General features: G+C 43.4%; 1 protein-coding gene across 1 annotated transcript in view; it reads left to right on the top strand.

Annotated features, from left to right (window-relative positions):
* Positions 1 to 20,000, top strand: part of LOC147010612 (glutamate receptor ionotropic, kainate 2-like) — a 298,336-nt gene that overhangs the window by 95,461 nt on the left and 182,875 nt on the right. Inside the window, exons 3-4 of the mRNA XM_085860314.1 lie at positions 3,066 to 3,233; positions 5,684 to 5,941. Coding sequence (XP_085716440.1) covers positions 3,066 to 3,233; positions 5,684 to 5,941 — 426 coding nt within the window. The remainder of the gene's footprint in view (positions 1 to 3,065; positions 3,234 to 5,683; positions 5,942 to 20,000) is intronic.

The raw sequence follows: 20,000 nt of genomic DNA, 5'->3' as shown, positions 1-20,000 counted from the left end.
ATTCTTCACCATGTTCTCGAGAAACGGATGAGAGCATGTGTGGTGCCATCCTAAACACTGCCACCCTGAGTGCTTGGTTCCAACAGTGAAGGGTTCTGGTGGCTCTGTAATGTTGTGAAGTGCATTTTCCTGGCATGGTTTTGGTGCAGTCATTCTTTAGAAGGCAAGGTCAATTCCAATCACGACTTAATGGTACTGAGTGATCATCTTCACCCCATGTTGCAGCATTTCCTTCCTGCCGGGAGGGGTGTCTTCCAGGATGACAATGCCACCATGCACAGAGCATTTGTGGTCACTCAATGGTTTGATGAGCATGACACTGATATTATCTATATGTCATGGCCTTCTCAGTCACCAGATCTAAACCCAATGATGCATTTATGGGATATTCTGGAACAATGGCTGAGACAGCATTTTCCACCTCCATCAAACAGGTGTGAGTTGATTGACTTTCCCGTGGAAGAATGATACCGCATCCCTCCAGCAAAATTCGACGCCAGTGCACTTTATGCCACGGTGAACACATGCCATACTTTCCGCACGTGGTTGCCCAACGGCCTATGAAGTGACTTCACATTGGTTTTTTTTGTTTGTTTTCTGAATAACACGACCCAGGTGCGCCCTTTTTTGTATACATCGTCGTAGACTCATGGAAGAGATAGGACACTGAACGGATCAGGACACACAGGATGCAAAAGGCACAGTGGAGAGAAGAGAGAAACACCAACAGGTGAATAGAAGGCCAAGATAGAGGGTGACTTGGATAAACAATGTGTGGGGGCTGGTAGAGGGTAGAAAGGGGGTGAACTAGGGTAGAAAATGTCATGGTTTTGTTTTGGGGATGATCAGAGATGGTGGTAAACAGCTGTCTTTAAGACCTGGAGGGAGGTATGAGATTGAAGATAATGTGGAAGGTGGTTCCCCAGGTGGGAGAAAAAAAAAAGGCGATTGAATGAGCCCTTAATGATTTCCGCACACAATTTGTATGATTCTTTTCTCATAATACATCCCCATGATTCTCGTATTGCAAGGTTTATTCTTTTTTTTTAAATTGTGCAACTTTTTTGTAAATATCAAATGCTCAGGTCTTTACAATAGTGTAGGAATCCTACCTGGACTTAAATATCAATTTCACGCAGGAATATATTTGATATGACAATTAACTCAAAATTCATGATCTCCTCCTGAAGCCACAGCACACCAGCTGTGGGGTTGCATAATCTTATGTTTCAAATTGTATTGTAGATATTATTTTGTACTCTTATTTGGCTAATTTCTCTCTGCCTCAGGAGTGGGAGAACCTACTGTAATTGTTGTGTGTGTAATTGGTGAACATCGATAGGAAGTCATTTATGCTATAGTTGGAGAGTAGGAAAATGAGGTTACATTGATGGATTGACTGACGATATGTGGGCACAGTTGAGGTTGTGGATCTCCTGATGCGTACTCACTGTTTCGAAAGGTTTTGGGTTTAAAGGGTCCAAATCTCTTCCTCTCTCTTTATCTGTCTCTGTCTCTCCCCTGGTTGAATCATTGGTTGGGATGCGGCTATGCCGCTGATGCAGTGTCCCCCTTACCAGTGCACTGGTACTCATTTTGCCGACCTCGGAAGGATGACAGGCTGAGTCAACCTCCTGGTGTATTAATTCAGCGGCCCAACAGGGCTTGAACTCAGGACCCTCGGATCCCAAGCCGCCACCCTAACCACTAAGCCAACACCAGGCTGTCCAAATCTCTGTGAAGAGCAGAGCCCAACTGATTATTCAGGCAGTCTGAAAATTGTCCACTCACTTGCAAGTTGCTGAAATTCTTACATTAGTTGCACATTTATTTTAGCTGTTGTTGTTGAATAAATTATTATAATTGTTCTGAGGAACAGCTTTATTTATTTATTTATTTATTTATTTTGGAGGGGTGTAAGTGGGTGTGTGGGTGTGTGTGCTTTGATATAGCTTGCTCATTCTCAGATATACTGGATCTATATATCTCAATGAGGCTTTCATTGTTAAATGCTGTCGTCGTCGTCGTCGTCGTCATTACCTCATGCACATGGCAGGAAAATCGAGGTTAAGCAACTGGTGCACTTATGTCTGTTCGTTTGTCCATCCATAAATGTCAGTTTATGATCGAAGAACAACTTGATTTCAATTGAATGTGATATTTTGAAGACGAATCGGAAGATGAATCAGAAAACGAACGTGTAGTTTAGCCATACTTTGGCTGTGAATTTGTCCCAATTGCACATGTGCGGAGAGAAGTGAAATAATATTTTTTTTTTACTCTGTCTACCTGTACAACAGTCAAACAAAATTGAAAATCATTCCACACTGGAGATTTACTGTTTTTAAGGACATCATGAAGGACACAAACAACAATCATGAAGAACGAATGTAACGTTTTAAATAACGTGGTGTATTAGCCACTGCATCAATGGCGGTAAACATCCAGATTATTTTTTTTTAATACATCCTAATATGACCTACAGTATATCTTTATTTTATTATTTCAATTGAATTATACACTTGAAAACTGTGCGTATTTGAGGTAAGGTGTTCTATAAAGTCTATAGTTATTACTATTATTGTTGGTATTATTATTATTATTATTATTACACATCTATGTCATCCCTCCTCATGATTTGCTTACAAAATGAATTTGTTCCAACAATGTATTTTATTTGTTGATATATTTCTGAAAATGTATGTAAATGTATTTTATATATTTCTTCGACTCCATCTTTGCTCTTTACCTCTTCGGGTTCCTTCCTAGTCTTCCATTTCATTATCTTTGCCTTAACAACAGCAAACAATTAGAATGCGTACTTCATGACACGATGTAGATTTCAATACCTCTCTGCATTTTCAAGATACCGTATATATATATTTTTGAAAGCAATGCGTAGTCATTTTTCAATCTCGACCTCGTGCTCGGGTTTTAAAAGTGTTCACCTATTTGTTCTGAAATTCCTTTGCTGCACTCTTATCTAATTGCTGTTAATTTTTTCAAACAAAAAATTGACACGATTGTTTGTAACCTGTATTTACGGTTTGCAATCCATCCCACAGGGGGAATTTTTGAGATGGTTGAACATGAGATAGCCAGCGCCGAAGAACTGTCTTTCAAGTTCGCCGTCAATAGTATCAACAGAAATCGCTCGATCCTACCCAACACAACGCTCACCTATGATATTCAACGCATCAACATATTTGACAGCTTTGAGGCGTCAAGGAAAGGTGTGTTATTTATTTATTTATTTATTTATTTATTTTGTACACAATGTCAAGCCTCGTGGAAGAGCTAGAACACTGAACTGATCAGGACACAATAGAACAAGAGAGAGAGAGAGAGAGAGAGAGAGAGAGAGAGAGAGAGAGAGAGAGAGAGAGAGAGAGAGAGAGAGAGAGAGAGAGAGAGAGAGAGAGAGAGAGACACCAATAGCAGGGTTGAAGGACAAAATAGAAGGAAAAATGGACAAGCAATGGGTGTAGGAGGGAATGTAGGGTGGGGAAGGACACATGGGGTAGACAAGATGGATACAGAAGCAAACTGTTAAGAGGGAAAACTGGAAATTTGGGAGAGATTGGGCTTGGGGTACAGAGGGGGAGGGGGGTTGGAAGGGTAGAAAGGATCATGGCTTTGGATGGGGAGATGATTTGAGATGGTGGTGACTTGCTGTCTTGAAGACTTGGAGAGAATATTGAGACTGAAGATAATGTGGAAGTTTGTTCCACAGGTGGGAAAGAAGAGCAACGAATGAGTGGAGGTGTGCAGTTATTTCTGGATTTTTGTAGTTTCACCAGAAGAGGGTTGATGGTGGACCACATACAAGGAAAACAGACACAGGTGGAGGCCATTCAGTCCATCATGCCTGCACGAACACCTTACTAATTAATCAACGAATTAATCAACGATCCAAAGAAGAAAATGCAATTAAAAAAAAAATCTTTATTTTTAGTTTTTGGAGTTTTTGTATTTTTTTAATCTTTATTTTTCTCACCGCCCCCCCCCTCAGGGGAGAGGGCATGGGCTTGGTTAAAAACACATCAATCACACAGCACCCCTTGACAAGACCCCCACCAACAGCACTCCGTCCACACGCACACAATCAACCATCAATGCTCAAACTACCTAAAAGTCCTGTCAACATCCCTATACCCCTCTATCTCCATAACTTCCAGGTACCTATCTAATTCAAATTTAAACTTATCTACTTTTTCTGCCACCACTACCTTTCCAGGGAGACCATTCCATGCATTAACTACTCTGAGTAAAGGTCCCCTGCCTTACTACCGTTTAACTCTTCTCTTCTTTACTCTCAGGCTATGGCCCCTGGTCCTATCACTGTCTACTCTGTTGAATATAATTCATCTGCACTTATTTTATCTTTTCTTTTGTTTTCTTTTCTTTTCATTATCTTAAACATCTCTATCTAATCTCCTCATAACCAACTCTTTTCTAGTGTATAAAGCCCTGTCTCCTTCAGCCGATCCTCATAGCTGAGTCGAGCAAGGCACTGAATCAATCTCGTAGCCCTACGCTGAACCCTCTCTATGGCACATATGTCCTTCCAGAATTGTGGTGACCAAAACTGAACACACATGCACTCCACAGAAACCTGGGAGAAAAAGGGGGGCGGGGGGACAAAGCACGGAAAGAGCGGCAGGTGCGCGATCACAAAGGAAGTGGTAGAAGACAGCAACCACCCACCTATATATGATGGGGAAAATGATAGGCCCATAGATTTAGCTTCATCATGGGAGATTCCAATAATGTTCAAGGCCTTTGGTTTCTGCGGTGTCAAGCTTAGCAAGCTGTGAGGCAGGAGAAGCAGCCCAGAGGGGAAAGCAGTGCTTCATCAATCTGCGGACGAAGGCCTTGAAGGTGGATAGGAGTTCAGGTGTGCCAAGGAAGGACTTTGTACGACAGAGGATGCCCAGTCAGCATCTGGGTTTGGAAGCCAACTTTGAAATGTGGTTTGCCCAAAAAAGTTCATGGCTGATAGTGAGACCCAGGAGTTTGAATGACTCATCTTCCTGAAGTGGATTGTTAAGAAAGTAGATGGGGCGGTTTATGATACGGTCCTTTCTGAGAGAGAAATAGAAAGAGAAAGAAAGACAAAGACAAAGAGAATCTCAGGATTAAAAGACGTATGCCAAGTGTTGGACCAGGTTATGATTTTTTCAGTCTGAAGAGAGGAAAGAGGCTGCAGTCTGTCTGCCAGAATAATGAGGGACGTCATGGCAGAGGGTTTTCAGGATGGGAAGAGTTGCACAATCTCATCATGAGTATTATCATGAGAAATATTGACAACTTTATTGTTTTGCCAGCGCACTCGATTTTTTTTTAATATGACACTACATTTTATTTGTGGGCACGAAGAGAATGGTTGCGTATAGTTGTATTTTAACAAGAACGGCGAGTAAAGTGTGGCAACATGCTCCTACCCCTTATAACCTCGTATTTCCTGTTTGTGTTCAACATCCGCACCAGACCACTCTCTGGCTCTGGTATGAATGGGCAATTTGAAATAGAAAATTTTCACTCCACACTGAACAAAATTCCGAGGAAAAGATTTACAAACGGGTAGACGTAACTGCTGCAGTCTTTCCATAATTTTCTGGACTGTAACTGCTGCAGTCTTTCCCTTATGCCCCCTCCCCCCTTTTCCACCCTCCTAACCCAGCTTGTGACCAGCTTTCTCTGGGTGTGGCATCGATATTTGGACCTCCACACATATCATCAGCAAGCTCCGTGCAGTCCATCTGCAATGCACTCGAGGTTCCACACGCGCAGACACAGTGGAAGCAGCATGTGGCCCGTAGCAAGGACCTGTTCTACGTAAACTTGTACCCTGAATACGCATCACTGAGCCGTGCTATCTTGGACCTAGTGCAGTATCACCGCTGGCGTCTTGTCACTGTTGTCTACCAGGATAGTACTGGTAATGTTGCCCGCACTTGCACTATAATACTATTTTCATGAGAGCAACAGTAGTATGACTGCAAACTATTAATATGGCAAACGATTGAAGGTGGATACTTATGAACAGTATATTACCAAACAGTACTTGTTCGTGAGTTGCATTCTGGATAGTGATGTCATCAGAGGTGGCATATTGAAAATACTGTACCATAGCTTGTTTATAAAACAGTTGGTGCTGGCATACATGTGAAGTTTGTCAATATTGCAATGGAAAATATCTAAAATTGGCAAGAACACACAGGGTTACTTAAGAAAGATTTTTGAAATTTTTGTGTGCTTTGTTTTGAAGGTGGCAGTACCGGTAATTTTACCATAAAATTTTCAGGACATCTTGTAGCAGACAGAATAGTATGCAAATGGATTTGTAGATTGAATTGTTTTTGTTGGTGCTTGTATCGACATCATTAAAAACAATTTGCTGGTGACATCTATCTTACCCGCTGCTCGCCTTCTATTCATACTCCAGGTACATAAACGAGGCTGTTTCTCTGACACCACTCCTCAATAATCCTGATGTTGTATTTAGACTTGAATTCGGGATGTTTTATAGCCATGGATTAGTTTTTGTTGAATTTTTTTTTTCAATCCAATATGGCTGCCAAACCGTGCAACTAACTGATGACGTCATCGTTTTCCGCATTTCTTCCCTGTGTGTGTGCGTGATCATATGTTTAATGTTTCGCATTGATCGGTTAAGCGGTTTCAGAGAAGGTTTTTAAAGTTTTTCCTTCACCCCAATGTGGTTGCCAAAGCATGTGACTGATGACATCATCACCGTCAAAAAAAACTTTCCTCTTGGGTCGTTGATGATACCTGTAAAGTTTTGTATCGATTAGTTGAGCAGTCTCGTTCAAGAGGGTTTTTAAAGTTTTTATTATTTTTTTTTTTATTCTAATATGACTGCCAAACCACGTGACTTCAGAGAAGATTTTTTCTTCTTCAATATTTTTGTTAAATCCAATATGACGGCTGAAAAAGCTAAAAGTTAAAAACAAAATTGTCAAGCACTAGTTTACGTAGGTATCTATAAATCAGTTAAAGTTTCGTAGAGCTAGCATTAACGGTTTTCTTGGAATCATCTCCACAACATTTGCCTCGAATAATAATCTTTACAAGAACAATCGGCTTCCTGTGGGTTTCCCACTGGAAGCCGAAAAAGGTAGTTCAGGGAAATTGATCAGCAGAACATCTGTTGTTGATGTGACATCCCTCTTCACTGCGGTGATTCAAGCGTTTTGTATTCTGCAACCCAACCACTTTGCATGTCAGGGTTGCACCTGCTCATCTCATCATGACCCACACTTGTGTTGCCTCGTCTGCAACGATTGCTGGTCATGCCTGGTATGTCCTCTGCAACCTTGAGTGTGATTGGATGCTTTTCTCAGCACAGCATTAACTTGAGTCAATCAACTCCTTTTGTTGCTTCCATAGTTTGGAAGGCAAATGTTATGCTTTGTTGCAAACTTCACAAAGTTTCATCCAGAAATTCAAGCCTCATTATTATCCCTCACAATATCCTGCTCAAAAAGTTAATTTTTATTTTTCTTGTTGGAATCTTTCAGGGGGTCCTATTCTTGGAGTTTTCTATCTTGGTGATCACTTGGTCCTCAAGGCACACCTGAACTCCAGGTCTTTCAGCTCCAAGTCTTTCATATGCAGCTTTATGGAGTATTGCTCTCCATGCTGGGCTGTCTTCCCTGCCTCACACCTTACTCAGCTTGATGCTGTAGAAACCAAGACCTTCAATATTATTTGGAATCTCCCACAATGAAACTGAGTCTATGGGCCTATCACCTCACCATCACAGAAATGTCGGTGGTGTCTCTCTGTCGTCCACCGCCTCCTTTCTGGTCTTGAACCCTCTACTTTTTCCATGCTTTGTGCCCCTCAAGTTTCTGCAGGGCACAGACGGTCCACCATCAACCCCTTTCTAGCCTGGTGTTGGCCCTGTGGTTAGGGTGGCGGCATTGGATCCTAGGGTCCTGAGTTGAAGCCCCGTCAGCTGCTGAATTAATACACCAGTGGGTTGACTCAGCCTGTCATCCTTCCGAGGTCGGCGAAATGAGTACGAGTTCCAGTGTGTGTACTGGTATTGGGGCACTGCATCAGCGACAGTCGCGCTTCAAGAAATGATAGCTACCCCGGCAGCTCAGCTGCCATACGACCACCAACCCCTTTCTGGTGAAATTACCTAAATCCAGGATCACTGCTTACCTCCACTTATTTGTTTCTCTTTTTTTCCCCCTCACCTGTGGAACCAACTTCCATATCCTCTTCAATCTCATTCTTTCCTCCAGCTGTTCACCACCATCTCAGATCATCCCCAATCCAAAACCATGATCTTTTCTTCCCTCTTTAACCCTCCCCCTGCAATCCCTCCTCTTTCCAAGTTTCCAGTTTTTCCTTCTGGGAATTTCCTTCTGTATCCATCTTGTCCACCCCGTGCATCCTCTCCTGCCCCCGATTCCTCCCCCACACCCATTCTTCGTCTGCATCCCTCTGTCTTGGTTTCCCGCTTCTCTCTGCTGTTCCTTTTGCCCTGTTGCATCCTGATCATTTCACTGTACAACTAGGAGCTCTTCCTCGAGTCTCGATTATGTATACAACAAAAAAGACAATCTCCTGAAGCAGAGTATCAACCAATCTGCCAATTGGAACTCAACTGAGAATACTCTCTCCCCTTTGAATAGAGTTCCTGCCATTCACAGGGCACTCGCAGAGAGTCTGGAGATCAAAGCCTTAAAGTGTCATTAGCATCACTCAGGAGGTGAAACATCGTTTTTCACTTTCACCACGTGAGGGATGAAAGTCTAATTGTCGATCCTTCTCCAGCAAATCCTTTCCTTCCTTTCTGTGAAATCTCTCGTTACTCCATGGCTTTCCCATCAGCTTATCACAAAGCACATTCAATAAGTTCTGCAATCGACTTCAAAGTTGATCGACGTTTTTTGTTTCTTCTTGACAATTACATCGATCGTCTTCTTCACTTCAAAATCACAAAAAAATACTTTTGCAAAATTCACTGAAAATAATATTGATGATAATAATATACTAATCACGGTATGACGCAATAGCAAAAGTTTTATCCTGGTATTTGTCACAACAGCAAAGCCTGAGGCTTTCCATTGATCAAACGTCTTTCATTGTGTTCACGATGGATACGTATCCATGCAAAGCTACTCTCACATATCCCGTATCCGAGTACTTATGACATTCTTGGCATGAACAGGTTTGAAATAACAAGCCATCGATCTTTTTTTTGTTACACGCCATTGATTTTGTTGCGGTCATTACTTGTGAAATCGATGATTCGCAAGTATATCGGTCGGTCTGGTTTGTTATTCTGCTTACCTGTCTGTCTGTCTGTCTGTCTGTCTGTCTGTCTGTCTGTCTGTCTGTCTGTATGTCAGTCACCTACATGTCACATTGTTACTCTGATTTTCACGAAACTTCACCACCTGGTAAAGGTAGTGACAAGCTGGAAGTCTATTATTTTAAGGTCCGAAAAAAGACCCTGAAGACTCTCCTTGACATCTCAGACCTTTAGAGCCCAAAAACCCCCTAAATACCCTTTAACACATGTAAGACCCCTAGGACCCTTAAGACCCATAAGACCCTTTAAGACTCCAAAAATCCCAAAGACCACTAAGACCTTTTTGACCATTAAGAGCCTTTAAGACTCTTAAGACACCAAAGACCCTGAAGACCCCTTTTACCTTTAAGACCCTTTCAACACTTCATACACCTTTAGATCCCTTCAGCCTTTCGACCTTTCTACCCTTTAGACCCCTTGAACATTTAGACCTTTACACCCCTTATGTCCATTTAGACCTCTTCCATCCCTCAGACAGATTTGACAGCTTGGACACTTGACCATTTAGAGCTTTAAACCACTTGGACCTTTTTAGACCATTTTATGTGCTTGAGAGATTTGACGCTTTTGACTCTTTAGACACGAACTACTATTAGTGGGGCAACTTAGCTAAATATAGCATAACAATTGTGCATTTTGTGAGGAAAGCATCAAATTTGGCACACTGGTAGCCTATCATATTATGAACAGATTTGGATATTGGGCCATCTCAAATTCACCCGCTGATGGCTGTGGCAGCCATTTTCCACTGCCATCAAAAATTTTGAGATGGCCAAGTATCCAAATCTGTTCATAATATGAAAGGCTACTAGTATGCCAAATTTGGTGCTTTCCTCACAAAATGCACAATTGTTATGCTAAGTTGCCCCACTATATTGGAGCATACCTTTTCGGCCCTTATTTCATTGAGAACCTGTTAAGCACACACCATGCAAACATCTTTAGTTTTCTTCCAGAACACAGACTATATTTTTTTTCAGCAAGCAATGTGCAAACTCGACCCATCTAGGGGTTGAGTTCTCTGCTAATACTGTATATGAAACTGAAAAACACGGTTGGACGGTGAACCCCCGTCGAGGTGAAGTCCTGATCAACCCCTATGAGTATTTATATTGATTACGGACTATTGGAACATACCTTTGAGGTGTGTTGACTTTTAGAGCCCTTTTAGACCTTATAGACCACTTTAAACCATTTTATACCTTTTATACCCTTTGAACCTTTATGACCTTAAGAGCCCAAAAAACCCTTAATACCCCTAAATATTCCTAACACCCATAGGACCCCAAAGATGCTTCAGACCTCCAAGACCCCTAAGACACTCAAGACATTTTATAACCCCAAAGACCCTTTATAATCCCAAATACCAGTAAGACCCTTTAGACCCCGAAGACCCTTTAAGACCCTCAAGTCACTCTAGACTCCAAAGATCCTTTATAACCCTAAGACCCTTTTAGACCCTTTAGACCTTTTTTATAATCCTTTAACAAAAAAAATTGTATAACTTAAAAATGACCAAATTGCTGTTTCCATGGCAACTATTATTTCTTTAGCTTTCGCAAGTATCATGCTATACACGACATCTTTCTTGTTTATCTATTGAAAAGTCTTGACTATTGTATTATTCGAATTTCAGGATCTCCCTTTACATCTACATATAAGGGACATTGAGGGGAAATTAGTTTTCAACATCAACATGTATGGGGATGTTGAAGGGAGAGGAGGAGGAGATTGGGACCATACTCTGTGCAGAGCATTGGTGCTGCCTAAGCAGTCTCCTTGGCTCTTGGGTACAATCCTGGATGGGTTGCCACTCCCACACAGTATACCAGCATGCTGGCACTCATTTTGCCGACCTCGGAAGGATGACAGGCAGAGTCAACCCCACCTGGTGTTAATTCAACACCTGAGTGGGATTTGAACTCAGGACCCTCAGATCCAAAGCCTGCCACAGGGAGGGAGAAGGGAGGGCGAGGAGAAATTAAAAAGAGAGAGTTCAAGGAATGAGTTTGGGGGAGGGGTGATGGAGGAAGAGAAGAGAGAAGAGTCAGGAGTGTGGGAGAATTAAAAGGGAGTGGGGCAAGGCGGGGAGGGGTGAGGTGGGTGAAGTGGGGAGGGGTACATGTTTGCTTTCTCCCTCCGCTAGTTTTGCAAGTCTAATATTGTATGTCGATTGCTTGATTATATATCCAACGAGTGTTGCATCCCATTAAATAATGCAGTCCGTATTATTTTCTTGACTTTCCTCCATAGTTAATCTCCTTTATCTTCACCATACAGGTGCTTTGTGGTGACAAATCCACGATATTAATTAAAATGCTTGTTTGTCTATCAAGACCCCACCTGTCTCGCTTTGTTCCAAACTTGACCTGTGGAACTGTTCAAAGGAAATGTCAGGCCGAGGGTCATGGGGTCATATTCAGTGGATGCACATTACAGCCTAATAATTATCTGTTCTAATAGCATTTTGGTCATTGTGCCCCAACCATTGCATGGTAGCTCAAAGTTTATTGCAGTTATTTACCCAATATCTTTTGTTTTCTTTTCCTCCCCTTCCCAATGCGTGCACAACACTTTATGATTGGTTTTTCGAGACCGAAAGAAAATTTGAGTCAAAATCAAGTGAAAAAAATTATTAAAAATTCAGTCAAAAACAATTGTCTGTGTACCTATTGAATCATTGATGCGATGATTAACAACGAGAAGGGCACTCGGTAGAGTGCATACCTCCGCCACATAATGCCTGATCCGTGAGAACATATCGGGCCCAATATATTTTTGAAATATCATGCCACACAGTACTATATCGTTTTTGGCCCAATCTCTCAATGGTGAAGAATCACTTTAAAAATTAAATAATTCTCGTATCCAGATCCGGATTTGGACCACCAAAATTGAATCAATTCGTCCTCGCCACACATTCAACCTGTCCACCAAGTTTCGTCCAAACCGGTACACAACTTTTTGAGATACCGTGCTATATATTGGTTTCGCCCGACCTCTCAATGGTGAAGAATCACTTAAATATTTCTAGTAGATGGATCCGAATCCGAATCTTCATCAAAATTGAATCATTTCTTCCTTGTCAAACACCGAACATGTCCACCAAGTTTCATCCAAGTCAGTCTACAACGTTTTGAGATATCGTGCTATATATTAGTTTAGCCCGATCTCTCAATGGTGAAGAATCACTTTGAAAATTCTATCAATCTGATTCGGATCCGGATCTTCACCAAAATCGAATCAGTTCGTCCGTGTCACACACCGAACCTGTCCACAACTTTTTTGAGATATCCTGTACACAAACAGACAAGCAGACAGAGAGAGAGAGAGGAGAGGTGAAAACATAACCTCCTTCACCTTCGGTGGTGGAGATTAACAAGAATAATATTAGTTACTATCTGGAAGCCTATGGTAAAAATAGCACAATAGAAAAATAAACAGAAGACTTTTATCCTTGCACTGGTTGAAAGGACTAAATTGAGGCAGTGTTGTAAAATTCCCATCGGTGTGGATTAATTTGAAGCAACCTTTCGATAATTCATTGTCTCCGAGGAGCATTTTATTTCCATGTTTTTTTTTGGGGGGGAGGGAGGGGGGGACACAGACAGCATTAGCCAATTATATATACTGTATAGAGTATTGTGAAATTCCAAAATCATCATATTTGCTAAGAACAAATATATCATGGCATATTTATTAACAGCAAATAAAATAAAAAATATAAATAAAATTCTGGAGCGATCGAAGTAGCAATCTGCTCCCTTAAACACCACCCAGGTTCAATTTCTGATCCAATTGAAAAAACTATCATTTTCCTAGAGATTTGGATTAATTCGAAGTAGCTTTTGCTGAATTTTTTTTTTCTCTCCGAGAAGTGTTTCTGTGTTTCAGGGTGAGACAGACGGACAGACGGCATTAGCCTATTATATAGATTGTTTCAAGAAACATCCGCGACCTTCGGGAGCAGTCTCAGGCCATGGGGGAGGGTGGGGAATTGTGGGGGAGGTGGGGAAAATATATTTTGTGCTGTCACTAATAATCCCCCCTGTCTGTAGCAGGGGTCAGGAAACCACTTGCACGGTGGAACGTGTACTGGTGAAAATTGAAAGTGGTCTCCCTACCTCCTCCTCACCCTCACAGGAGAGTGAGGGACTTTTTGTGCCCATGACCTGGCCCTGGGTATTAGAAACATTTATGTAATTAATGTTATTGTGTTCTAACAGGAAAAAAACCAACATTGATAAATGCTATAAAAGGTGTCGTTAGTCGCTGGCAATAGATACACCTGCTCCATTATATATGACTAGTACATGCCCGCACATGCGTGGCCCTACGTGCCAAAATAACAAAAAAAAACTTTCAAACCGCGAGCCAGAAACAACAACCACACAGTCCATTTCTTCGCTCATGCGTGGCCGTACGTGCAAACCAAAAAAAAAACTTTCAAACCGCGAGCCAGAAACAGCCACACAGGCCGTTCCTTCGCTCTCGCATGCCGGTACGTGAATGCCCATACGTGCGTGCCCGTACGTGCAACTCCCCCCCCCCCCAATTTTTTTTTTTAAATTTCAAACCGCGAGCCAGAAACAACCACACAGACCGTTCCTTCGCTCTCATAAACGACGACTGGATTGCGGCATTGTGTTTATATATAAATGCGCATAAGAAATCGAGAAATTATTAGAATACATTAAGTCATCACTATCCGGAAGTGGTGCGTGCCCGTAGGGAATGTTCACATGCATTCCACGAATTATCGCTTTCATTGAAGTAACAACTGCTGTGATACTTACGGAGATAACACAGAGTTAATTAAAATCCAAATTAAAATCAAGTTTACCTCCCTGTCTTTGCTAGCCGTGACATTCGCTGCCATTGACCATTGCCACTCCTACGCCACGGTAACTAAGGCACCGATCCCCATCGTAACCGGCACGGCACGTGACATCATCGTCGGCCAGCTGCTCACCGGCCTACGCAGCCACGCCTACGCAGCAACGTGTCCTTTCATTGGTTGGTAAATAAATGGCCATAACTTGGGAAGCACTTGTCCGATTAATATCAAACCTTGAAAAGGCACATCCACAGGTCCCCATCAATATACCTGGCAAGTTTCAATTAGATCGGACCAGTGATTGTCGAGAAACAGCGGTCACAGACACACACACACACACACACACACACACACACACACACACACACACACACACACACACACACACACACACACATTGCTGGAATTATAGATAGATTATATTGATTATTGGCTTGCCAGCATAACTCGGAGGTGGCAAACTTGCCTTTGAGCCGTCGTGACAGTTTGAATCCTGATCTGACTGTAAACTGTCATCCTGGTGCTTTGCAAACCAGGCATTGCATCAACCAGGATGCCATCCTTCGAAGTGAGGGTAAAGCCAGCTTTTCTACATGCCAACACTCATCTGTGCAGGTAAAATATCTTACGGTGCTTTTTGAAAAGAGCAGACCACTGTGTTGTGTTCACTGGCCCAATTCCAAATCGTGAGGGCGACGGATGGCTGATTGGAAACACTGCATCGGTGGTGTCGCCTACCTCAGGAATGATACAATCAACAACAATTCATAACTGATTACCGATCAAATATCAAATATGCCTTCGATGTCAGATTATTTGTCAATTTAAATAGGAAATCTGGAGTACAGTATGTACTAGGCCAAGTTGTTTCATCCTTCAAATACTATCAGAGTACTGTACTGAATTACATTGCAGAATTATTGATTTTTTAATCAGTGGTAATTCATCATGCACTGTCTATTAGATTTGATTTGATTATTTTGACTGCCTGGAATGCTCTCACAATTACTACAAGAACTAACAATTTACTGCACAATCCCTCACAAATCAAAAGTTTATTTTCTCTTGGGCGACACAAATTAATTGCACAATGAAAGGCCGATTCCAAACATCAATAGTAATTTTGTACAGCCGGTTGTAAGATGAAGTGAACATCCTGGCTCACACTATCAGCTCTCGACAAACCCACTGCATCAAAAAGAAAGTCGTTTTTGTCTGAAAAAGATTTTATGCATTTGCAGCTTTTCAGGTTGATATTATTTTTGTTATTGTAGTCAGGTAGAGTATCATCCCCCTTCCCCAACCTTTCCTGATGGGGGCACCTTGCCACACCTTACTCTATTGTCATGAATGATGATGATGATGATGATTATTATCAACCAGCAGAGCCTAACCGTTGCTACCAAAAATGTATGGGCAAGAATGAGAAGGAAAGGAAAACAAATTTACCCTTGCATAGAGTGCTTTAACCCCTGTCCCCATCACCCTCCCACCCCGTCCTTGTCTTTCAGTCCCGTTCCCCCTCCCCCTTTGCCCACTGTTTGTCCTGATGTCTTTCCCGCTAGAAATGTCTGACATGATGACAGGCTTTGACAGGCCTCTCCAGGGTTGTTTTGGTTGGGAGTGGGGGTGGCGAAGAGAAGGATGACAAATTTACCCATGCGAAGAGTGCTTTAACCTCAGCATTGCCTCGGTAAAAAAAAGGAAATTGTAATACCCTCTGTCACCACCACGTGGTGGCACTACACATTTACATAGAGAATTTCGGCCCCCTCCCACCCCTGCATGAGGCCTTGCCACATAGCTTATGTTACCCACACTTGCCACACACAAAGTTGTATCTGTACCCCAAGTTTGGAATTTGTAACTTAAATGATGTGGCTGTGCAAAAGGAATGACGGAGAGGGAGAGGGATATGGCGTATATATATATTATATATATATATATATAATATATATATATTATATATTATATATATATATATATATATATATATATATATATATATATATATATATATATATATATATATATATATATTATATATATATATATATAATATATATATATTATATATATATATATATATAATATATATATTATATATATATATATATAATATATATATTATATATATATATAACATACATCAGACACACCTCCTGACTGTTATGGTGAGCATCACTGCAGATTGTGTCTCACACAGTAAAACTGTCAGTTTTTGTCAGGTCAGGTTCGATCTGTGACCTGCTACAGGTACCATGTAAACCTGTACTAACCTGTTCCATGGTCGGGTTGTCGGCGACTAAACCGTCTCCCCCACCAGGTTTTCTGGTGAGGAGGGTGTTTGGATATGGACACTCAGCAGGATTAAAAACAAAACCTACCAAAGGGCAGAGGAGCTCCTTGTGAGCCAATGGCCATCCATATCTAGTGCCCAACTGTGTCTGCGGACGTCCTCCTGCAGTTGGGTTACTTCTTATTAGGAGGTTGGTGGCAGGATTTGCACTCCGGCCACCGTAAAACCCTTCATTCCGCAAAACGCAAAAACGCAAAAAAATCTGAAAACCCACTCCGTGGGAGTACCTCCTGTGCAGCTTCCCTTCGCAGGGCAGCTCACCGGATAACGGGATTGGGGCAAAGCCTTCGGGACCCCCAATCTTTGATAGGAGGGAAACCACGGGGTAACATCCCTGGGTCAGATTGCGGGAGAGTGTGTCAGAGTGGTGCTGAGGTGTCATCCACCAGACGACGGTCTCCTTGGGTTAACCTGAGGCGGTCCCTTCGGGTGGGTGCCTGGAATGTCCTATCCCTAAGAGAGGATGATCACCTGTCTCTGTTATCATCTGAGCTCAAGCGTTTGGACATCGGGATTGCAGCTCTCTCTGAGGTTCGGAGACCGGAATGTGGCGAGATAATGGTGGGTGGTTACACCTACTATTGGTATGGTCGCTTTGATGGTTACCATACCCAAGGAGTTGCTGTAGCTGTGTCCAATAAGCTGACCCCAATGATAATTGAGGTAACACCGGTCAACGAGCATATTATGAGATTAAGGATTCGTCACTCCTTAGGTGTCATTTCCGTGGTCTCTCCGTGGGTTGCATTCTACGCCACACTCGAGTCTGTGGTTGATCAGTGCCCCAGACGAGATACACTTCTAGTCTTGGGGGATTTCAATGCATCGACTGGAACTGATAGGGATGGTTATGAGGTGTGTGTTGGTCCCCATGGGTCAGGACCTATGAACCAGAATAGCACTAAGTTCCTTGACTTTGCAAGAAGTCATGGACTTAGGGTGGCTGGTTCATGGTTTCAGCGCCCACAAGCTCATCGCTGGACTTGGTATTCCAACGCTGGCGGTGTGGCAAAGGAGATTGACCATGTCCTCATTGACGGTCGTTGGAGGATGATCCAGAACTGCAGGGTCTACCGGAGTGCTCAGTTCCTCAATACTGACCACAGGCTTGTTGTAGCAACTCTAAAGCTGCACCTTAAATCCTGGAGAATGGTACCATCCCAGCCTAGGCTGGATGTTGCCAAGCTCAGGGATGAGAGAGTAGCTGAGGAGTTTGCGAACAGGCTGAGTGGACACTTGGGGGGTCTGGGTGCTTTGGGGGGTCCTGAAGAGTTGTGGAGCGTCTTCAAGACCACCGTCCTTGATGTTTCCGGTGGATGTCTTGGAACTCACCGCAGGGCAAAGAAGAATTTTGTCTCTCAAGGGACACTGGATACCATTGACCAGAGTCGCAGGGCCAGGCTGAATGGCAGAGCTGAGCTGTTCAGGGAGCTGAGGCGTAAAACTGTACGTGCACTGAGGGTGGACAAGGAGGCCTATGTGCGAGGAATCTGTGAGGGGGTAGAGCATCACCTGTGGACAGGTGATTCTCGTCCCGCTTACAGGGGAATTCGCGCATTACGTTCATCCAAGCCCATCCCTCGGAGCACTGCAGTTCGAGCAGAGAGTGGTAGGCTCTTGACAGAGGAGTCTGAAGTGAAGGCCCGCTGGGCCGGTTACTTTGAGCGGTTGTACCAGGCTGATCCCCCAGCTGTCGAGTTGGACGTCAAGGGTGTTACAATCCCTGTTGCTGACCCACGAATCAACTGTGGTCCACCTTCGCTTGTGGAAACACGGGCTGCGGTGAACCAGTTGAAACGGGGCAAAGCTCCAGGGATTTGTGGCATCCATGCCGAACTTCTCAAGGCTGGTGGAAATGCTGCACTCGTGTCGTTGCATGCAGTTTTGTGCTCTGCCTGGAACACAGGCATCATCCCAATTGACTGGAAGAGGGGCCTTGTTGTCCCTCTCTTGAAAGGGAAGGGTGATCGCCAAGACTGCAACAACTACCGAGGGGTGACGCTGCTCTCAGTGCCGGGCAAGGTCTTTGCTCGGATAATTCTTGATAGGGTTCGCCACCATCTGCTTGAGCACCAGCGTCCAGAGCAGTCAGGCTTTACACCAAAGAGGTCAACGATTGACCGTATCCTTGCCCTTCGTGTCCTCACCGAACGCAGACGAGAGTTTCGGCAGGGGCTGTTTGCAGCCTATGTTGATCTCTGTAAAGCGTTCGATTCAGTGAATCGGGATGTCCTCTGGAGGATTCTTGGTCTTCGTGGGGTGCCACCAAAACTGATCGATCTGATGTCTGAACTCTACTCTGGTTCTGAGAGTGCTGTGAAGTGTGGTGGTACCACCTCTGACTTATTTCCAGTTGTTACTGGAGTTCGTCAGGGATGTGTACTTGCCCCCACACTTTTCAGCACTTGTATGGACTGGATTTTAGGGAGGATGTCGGAGAGATCAAGTTGCGGTGCATCGTTTGGGAATGTCAAGATCTCGGACCTTGATTTTGCAGACGATGCAGTCATCTTTGCGGAGACTTTAGACATCCTTTTGGGGGCCCTCGAGGTACTGAATGAGGAGTCGGAGCCGCTGGGATTACGGGTTTCTTGGGTCAAAACTAAGATCCAGGCTTTCGGTGACATCTTGGATGCTGCTGTCCTGTCTGTGTCTGTTTGTGGTGAGGATGTTGAGGTCGTGGAGAGATTCACTTACCTTGGCAGTGATATTCATGTCTCTGCTGGCTGCGAGTCAGAGGTCAATAGACGTCTGGGTCGGGCCTGGGGAGTCATGGATTCACTGGATCATGGGGTGTGGCGTTGCCGGTACCTGTGCGGGAGGACGAAAGTCCGAGTCTTCAGGTCCTTGGTACTTCCAGTCTTGCTCTATGGGTGCGAAACTTGGACTCTGACCAAGGATCTGAGACGGAGACTTAATTCCTTTGGTTCCAGGTCTCTTCGGAGAATCCTCGGCTATCGCTGGTCAGATTTTGTATCCAACGAGCGGTTGCTGAGAGAGACTCGGATGAGATTTGTTACCTGCATAGTCCGTGAGCCTCAGTTGCGGCTGTATGGACATGTGGCTCGTTTTCCTGACGCTGATCCTGCTTACCAGATTCTCTCAGCGAGGGAGTCTCATGAGTGGAGGAGGCCAGTGGGCCGACCACGTGCCTCATGGTTGCAGCAGGTTGACCATCATCTCAAGGAGATGGGGATGGGCCTGGCATCTGCCTGGGGGATGGCCAGACGGAGGCCCCTGGAGTACCGGCGGAAAGTGGACGCAGCGACGCGCTGTTCTGGCACATGCTCCCATACCTGACCTGACCTGAGGAGAATGTGTATGTTTAAAAAGTCAACGAATACGAACATTTTGTATTTCAAAAAATCCGAGCGTTTTTAACCATCAAGCCTTTTGTTACGATTAATACGCCGGCGCACTATTTGAAAGCCATTTTTTTTTTTTTAAAT

This window comes from Eptatretus burgeri, chromosome 16, assembly GCF_056783735.1.
Source record: "Eptatretus burgeri isolate ZD-2024b chromosome 16, Ebu_testis_v1, whole genome shotgun sequence".
Classification (NCBI taxonomy): Eukaryota; Metazoa; Chordata; class Myxini; order Myxiniformes; family Myxinidae; genus Eptatretus; species Eptatretus burgeri.
The sequence above is the reverse complement of the archived record's forward strand: the minus strand, read 5'-3'. Positions and strand labels throughout refer to the sequence as shown.